This window comes from Asparagus officinalis, chromosome 8 (genome assembly GCF_001876935.1).
Source record: "Asparagus officinalis chromosome 8, Aspof.V1, whole genome shotgun sequence".
Taxonomy (NCBI): Eukaryota; Viridiplantae; Streptophyta; class Magnoliopsida; order Asparagales; family Asparagaceae; genus Asparagus; species Asparagus officinalis.
Genome location: NC_033801.1, coordinates 3,692,891 through 3,700,768, shown reverse-complemented (window position 1 = coordinate 3,700,768; position 7,878 = coordinate 3,692,891). Strand labels below are relative to the sequence as shown.

General features: G+C 40.2%; 1 protein-coding gene across 1 annotated transcript; it reads right to left on the bottom strand.

The window, feature by feature from the left end:
• Nucleotides 4,895-6,629, bottom strand: LOC109820484. The gene is made up of 2 exons (XM_020386633.1): nucleotides 6,112-6,629; nucleotides 4,895-5,805 (listed from the first exon to the last, which is right to left on the bottom strand). Exons 1-2 carry the CDS (start codon nucleotides 6,456-6,458, stop codon nucleotides 5,064-5,066), a joined length of 1,089 nt encoding a protein of 362 aa, XP_020242222.1. The 5' UTR covers nucleotides 6,459-6,629; the 3' UTR covers nucleotides 4,895-5,063.

Sequence of the window (7,878 nt, the reverse complement as noted above, 5' to 3'; positions counted from 1 at the left end):
GCAACCGGCCTCTATGAATTGGCGGCTAGCGAAGTGGGCCCTTCTCTTGTCCCAATACGATTTGCACTTCAAGCAGCAGAAGTCGATAAAAGGACAGGCGATTTGTGACCTTTTGGCGGCAAACCCGACCACAGATACGGCAGAAGTATATGATGACTTGCCGGATGAAACCCACGAGGTTAACACCACATCACACCAACAAGTATGGCAATTATACTTCGATGGTGCCTCAAGGGCAGTTAATAGAGTAATAACCCCGGGATGTCCTACAGTTTCCTCTGGAGTTGGAGTCGTCTTAATCTCCCCTGGAAAGCACGTGATGCCTCGGGCTTATTCGTTGACTAGTCCGTGCTCCAATAATGTTGCCGAATACAACGCGCTTCTCATTGGACTCAGTTTCGCCAAAGAGCTGGGGGTCGAATATCTCGAAGCTTTTGGAGATTCGCAATTGATAGTCAACCAAGTTCGCGGTGAGTATGAAGTCAGGAATCAAGACCTGATCCCGTACCACCAGGAAGCCATCAAAATGGCAGAATCTTTCGAAGAATTCTTTATTGAATACATCCCTCGTCTCCAGAACGCTTATGCAGACGCACTGGCGGCACTAGCAGTATCACTGGCACAGCCTCCCGAAGCTGAGCTGTTAGTCACAGTACGGACGCATCAACTCTGCGTACCCATATACAGTACGGAGATTGAAGAAGAAGAGGATAGAAACGTGAACGCCAAAGAGGTGAATTCAACTCAAATTGGGTCTGAGTCCCGAGATTGGCGTTTTCCTATCATCGACTACGTCCAATATGGTATCTTGCCAGAGGATGTAAAAGAAAAGGAATCAATCCGCCGAAGAGCTCCAAGATTCTTCTATAATACCGAGACCCATACGTTATACCGTAGAGGGTACGACGGTCTTTTGCTCCGATGCCTTTCGAACAGAGAAGCAAAGGAAGTTCTTAAGGAAGCACACGAAGGAGAATGTGGTGCGCATCAGCCCGGTCCTAAACTGTATGATCGCATCAGGAGGATGGGATATTTCTGGCCAACGATGGTTCGTGACGCAATCGAATACGCACGAGAATGCCACGCTTGCCAGATACATGCGAATTATATGCATCAACCGCCAGAGCAGTTGCACACGTCAACCACGTCTTGGCCGTTCGAGACTTGGGGCATGGACATAGTCGGTCCTATTTTTCCCCCTTCAGTCAAAGGTGATCGGTTCATCCTCGCGATCACAGATTATTTCTCAAAGTGGGCTGAAGCGATTCCGCTTAGAGAAGTGAAGACGAACAACGTCATCAATTTCATCAAGCATCATGTCATTTACCGACACGGCGTGCCAAGAAGGATCATTCATGACAACGGTCCACAGTTCATAAGCAATGCCTTCGTCAGATTCTGCGACAAGTTCAAAATCGAAGATGTTTCGTCGACAGCTTACTACCCCGCCGCGAATGGATTAGCGGAGGCGTTTAACAAGACGATCATCAAGATCTTGTCAAAGCTCGTGAAGACCAATAAACGAGACTGGGACGATAAACTCGGTGAAGCACTCTGGGCTTATCGCACCACCATACGCACGCCTACGGGAGCTACCCCGTATTCGCTGGTATACGGATGTGAAGCTGTGCTACCGCTGGAAATTCAGATTCCGTCCCTTCGGATCGCCCTCGCAACGGAGATGACGACGGAGGAACAACATCAGAAGCGTCTCGAAGAGCTCGAGAGGCTGGATGAAAAGCGTTTGGAGGCTCAACAACACATCGAGTTTTACCAAGCCAGGATGTCAAGGGCTTTTAACAAAAGAGTCCGACAGAGAAGCTTCAAGGAAGGAGATCTGGTCCTCGCTGCTCGCCGACCAATAATTCTCACCTCCAAGAAGAAAGGTAAATTCGAACCCAAATGGGAAGGACCGTTTGTAATAGACACAGTCTATTCAAACGGCGCATATCGCCTGATTACTCAAGAGGGCGCCAGGCAATTAATGCCAATAAATGGGAAGTTCCTGAAAAAGTACTATCCCTAGTACATTCAGGATAACTCATTTACCGGGAAGTTCCTCGAAGAATATTACACTTAATATTCTAGAGGATAACCCAAAATCATTGTCACCACCAAAATCCCTCACTGATCAATTTCAATTGACAGTGAGTCCACCAAAAATGTTTTTCTGGCCCTCTTGATTCTTTCCATGAACAAGAGGTCCACTTTCAGTTCGGAGTCCCTTTTCGATAAACGAAAGAACTCCTTCCCTTTTTCTCTTTGGTTAAACCTTGTTCATGGTTATAACCGGAGTTGAAAATACCACTTCGATAAACGAAGGACCCATTTTCAGTTTAGATAACTCATCCTATAAAAGGCAAGTTTATCTAAATTTTCCAGATTCTCGGAGTGGACACCCCACTTCTAGTTTCTTCTTCGCTGGAAATAGAATATAAAATTCTTCCTTTCCAGAATCAGGGAATAGAATATAAAATTCTTCCTTCCTTGTCTGTTGGGTTCGCCTTCACCCTAAAAGAAGACCGGGAAATAGAATATAAAATTCTTCCTTTCCCGCACCAACCTTTTCTAAGAATCTATCAATCTAGGATTCATCCTAGGTGGTATAAATTAGAACAAACTTGGTTAAAATTTTAGAACTAACTTGTTATAAAATAGAACTAACTTGGTATAAATGAGATATAACATGGTATAAATTAGGTTTATAACGTGGTTTAAATTAGAACTAACATAAATTAGATATAACGTGGTATAAATTAGATATAACGTGTAATAAAATAGAACTAACAAGCCATCACACGCTACAGACTTGAACTAACACTGTGCAGAATAGAACTAACACTGTGCAGATTAGAACTAACACTCTACAGAATAGAACTAACACTGTGCAGATTAGAACTAACACTCTACAGAATAGAACTAACACTGTGCAGATTAGAACTAACACTCTACAGAATAGAACTAACACTGTGCAGATTAGAACTAACACTCTACAGAATAGAACTAACACTGTGCAGATTAGAACTAACACTCTACAGAATAGAACTAACACTGTGCAGATTAGAACTAACACTCTACAGAATAGAACTAACACTGTGCAGATTAGAACTAACACTCTACAGAATAGAACTAACACTGTGCAGATTAGAACTAACACTCTACAGAATAGAACTAACACTGTGCAGATTAGAACTAACACTCTACAGAATAGAACTAACACTGTGCAGATTAGAACTAACACTCTACAGAATAGAACTAACACTGTGCAGATTAGAACTAACACTCTACAGAATAGAACTAACACTGTGCAGATTAGAACTAACACTCTACAGAATAGAACTAACACTGTGCAGATTAGAACTAACACTCTACAGAATAGAACTAACACTGTGCAGATTAGAACTAACACTCTACAGAATAGAACTAACACTGTGCAGATTAGAACTAACACTCTACAGAATAGAACTAACACTGTGCAGATTAGAACTAACACTCTACAGAATAGAACTAACACTGTGCAGATTAGAACTAACACTCTACAGAATAGAACTAACACTGTGCAGATTAGAACTAACACTCTACAGAATAGAACTAACACTGTGCAGATTAGAACTAACACTCTACAGAATAGAACTAACACTGTGCAGATTAGAACTAACACTCTACAGAATAGAACTAACACTGTGCAGATTAGAACTAACACTCTACAGAACAGAAATAACTTGGTATAAATTAGAACTAACTTGGTATAAATTAGAACTAACTTGGTATAAATTAGAACTAACTTGGTATAAATTAGAACTAACTTGGTATAAAATGAGAACAAACTTGGTATAAAATAGAACTAACTTTGTATAAATTAGATCTAACATTGTATAAAATAGAACTAACTTGGTATAAATTAGAACTAACTTGGTATAAATTAGAACTAACTTGGTATAAATTAGAACTAACTTGGTATAAATTAGAACTAACTTGGTATAAATTAGAACTAACTTGGTATAAATTAGAACTAACTTGGTATAAATTAGAACTAATGTGGTTTAAATTAGAACTAACTTGTTATAAAATAGAACTAACTTGATATAAATTAGAACTAACTTGGTATAAATTAGAACTAACATGGTATAAAATAGAACTAACTTGGTATAAATTAGAACAAACTTGGTTAAAATTTTAGAACTAACTTGTTATAAAATAGAACTAACTTGGTATAAATGAGATATAACATGGTATAAATTAGGTTTATAACGTGGTTTAAATTAGAACTAACATAAATTAGATATAACGTGGTATAAATTAGATATAACGTGTAATAAAATAGAACTAACAAGCCATCACACGCTACAGACTTGAACTAACACTGTGCAGAATAGAACTAACACTGTGCAGATTAGAACTAACACTCTACAGAATAGAACTAACACTGTGCAGATTAGAACTAACACTCTACAGAATAGAACTAACACTGTGCAGATTAGAACTAACACTCTACAGAATAGAACTAACACTGTGCAGATTAGAACTAACACTCTACAGAATAGAACTAACACTGTGCAGATTAGAACTAACACTCTACAGAATAGAACTAACACTGTGCAGATTAGAACTAACACTCTACAGAATAGAACTAACACTGTGCAGATTAGAACTAACACTCTACAGAATAGAACTAACACTGTGCAGATTAGAACTAACACTCTACAGAATAGAACTAACACTGTGCAGATTAGAACTAACACTCTACAGAATAGAACTAACACTGTGCAGATTAGAACTAACACTCTACAGAATAGAACTAACACTGTGCAGATTAGAACTAACACTCTACAGAATAGAACTAACACAGTGTTAGTTCTATTCTGTAGAGTGTTAGTTCTATTCTGCAGCGTGTTAGTTCTAATCTGTCTGTAGCGTGTGAGTTCTAATCTGCAGATTAGAACTAACACTCTACAGAACGGAACTAACACTGTGCAGATTAGAACTAACACGCTACAGAATAGAACTAACATAGAATAAGTTAGAACTAACAATGCATAGGTACGAATTAGAATGAAACAAGATCAGTAAAATATGGAACTTACACACAATAGTGTCATGCAACCTGGGACATATGCGACCTTTTGCTTCTTCTTTCCCTCCAAAGCAACTCCAATGCCCCTGATAATTTCATTATAAAAGAACGGGGCCCATGCAACAGAATTGACCCTCTGAATGCTATCCAGGTATCTGAGTAAGGGTCTAGGGATACCTTCCCCTGCTATGGGACTCCATATCATAGAGCATTGGTACAAAATTTGTAGCAGAGCAAAATCCTCGATATCCCGCTTTTTGGTAGATTCAACAAGCCGTTCAAGTAGCCCTTCAAGATGTTTACGTTGGCTGGTTTCTGATTTTTTTAACTTCTTACCCTCTTCAGAAATGAAAAGCTTAGCGAAGTATTCCAGCCATATTCTGCTTCTTGAGTCCCTATTGTTCCTTATGTCCTCCCCATAAATTGGGAAATAAGTATGGTTGTGGACCCATTGCAAATCAAAACTAACATTTTTCATACCCCCACTTTTTGAATCAGGTATACAAAAGGTGTTATTATCTCTATCGAAAAAGCTCAGCAGCAGCTCAAGGGTGGGCCGATCAGCCGCAGGAGCCCCAAACAAAATGTAGTGCTGAAATATAGAACCGCAGTATGCATCCCTATGCCACTGACGGATCTTCGGGGCAAGGCGCTTCATAAATGCCCAATAAGCCCCGATATTGGCCGTTAACCTTAGTGTTTCTGCTGAGCCTGTTAGAGCAATTTTTTCCCTGCAAAAAATTTTCGAATTTGTAAGTTCAATAAGACATATGAAACAATATTAGACCTAGCACTAACGGGAACAAAATAGAGCTAACACGTAATATTATAGAACTAACATTGGACTCATATTAGAACTAACATTGGACTTAAACTAGATCTAACGTTGGTATAAATTTAGAACTAACATTGGACAAAGCCTAGAACTAACAATATTGGGTTAATCTGCATTGTCTCTTCGCAGTATAACATAAGCCTAGAACTAACAATATTGGGTTAATCTGCATTGTCTGTTCGCAGTATAACATAACACTTACTGTTTTTTTGAGGGGGGTTCGTTGGTACGACCAGCCATTGTCGTCCTCCTTTTCTGGTCTCGCCATTGTAATGCCTCCTTTTGCATTTCGATTAGGGTTTTCGTAGCTTCCGTAGCTTCCTCCGTGCTGCCACCCGCAGATGAAGCGCCTTTTCCTTCCAACTCGGCTCGGTGCCCGGCCTCGTAGTCGTTACTGGATTTTTCCGTAGACGACGACATTTTTCCGGCGAAAACCCTAGAAACGTTGAAATTCGTACAGAAATTAGGAAGATGAAGAGTTCTTGATGACGGTGCTAGGTGGAAGAGAGAGAAAGAGAGGGAGAGTACTTGTAAAGGTGAGGGGCACATTAACCCAGCTCAGTCCCATCAGAGGGCAAGATAGTAACTTCCGCTGGGCTTTTTCTGAAAAGAGTCAATTCGGGGCCTCGTCGCAAATACTATGCGTATTTGGGGCTATTCCACATGGGGCAAAGTACAGGGGGGCTAGTCACACGAAGTTCCCACTTTTGGGGCCTGGACACATTTTTCCCTTATATCTATCTACTAGTCCCAACTCTTCAAATTTATCTTCAATCATAGCAATCCGTTCGATGCCTTGTGTTCTCTTCTCGTATCTCCACCAATCCTGTAAGCACATCACCGCTTGTACAGTATACGGATCTAAGCATGTCCTGTGGTCGTCGATCAAACGTCCTGCTGTGCTGAAATCGGATTCCGAGGCTACAGTCGAAACCTACACTGATAGTAAGGCACGAATCATGGTGGAAAGTATAGGATATGAAATTGATCCATATACTTTCCACCATTGCAAAATATCTAAAGCATTTCCTTGACATTTAACTAAGGAAGCAGATGAATATTCATCTATTTCAGAAACCCGGGCAAAACCCGGGTCCGGGCCCGGGTCGCCGTTGACGAGCCCTGTCCGGGCCCGGCCCGGGCCCGGAACAGTGCCCAAATTGGGCACTGGGGCTTCGAATGGGGGCCCTTGACATTTAATCTTTTCTAAGATCCAGAAAGTAGCTAATAAACCAAGTCAATAAATTATTCTTGAAATTGTTTCTAGATTTCTACATAAATTGGTTTTTTCACTCTCTCTATTTCTTTCTTTCTTTGTTTCTTTTTTAAATAAAATGTGAGGAGTCCCAGGAACCCTCGACCACAAATTTTGTTGATTGTAACCTGACATTAGGGTTCTGCGTGGGTCGACTCGAAAGCTGACCTGGTTCAGCGCGCTATAAGTCACGATCCGGTCTGGCCTATAGTGGGTCGGGCCCAACCCGACCCTTGATATACGTAGGTCACGGGTCGAGCTGGGTCCAGCTCCAGATCTAGGACTAAAGAAATAGCCCTGGCCCACCATCGACTCGGTGTAGCTCGACCCGATCCGACTTGGAATTTAATTATTAGTTTTTAGTTTTCAATTTCTAGTTAACATTTTTCTCTTTTTTTCCTCTTGTATTGATAATTCAAATTTAAACTAAATGAAAGGTATTAACTTCTCGCGGGTGTAGGTCTTCCTCCGAAGTCCGAACCACATATATCTTTATGTTTGTGATATTTTTCTGCCTGATGTTTATCTTTGTACAATGTGTGTGCATATATATCATTTTAAATAATGAGTAAAATAGAAAAATAATTTAAATATAATTTAATAGATATTAATACAAAGCTAATATAATTTAGTAATTAAAAATAAAAAAAATTAGAAAAAAATTAAAAAAACCATAGGCCAACCCACTCGGAGGCAGCCCGCCCTATAGGCGGG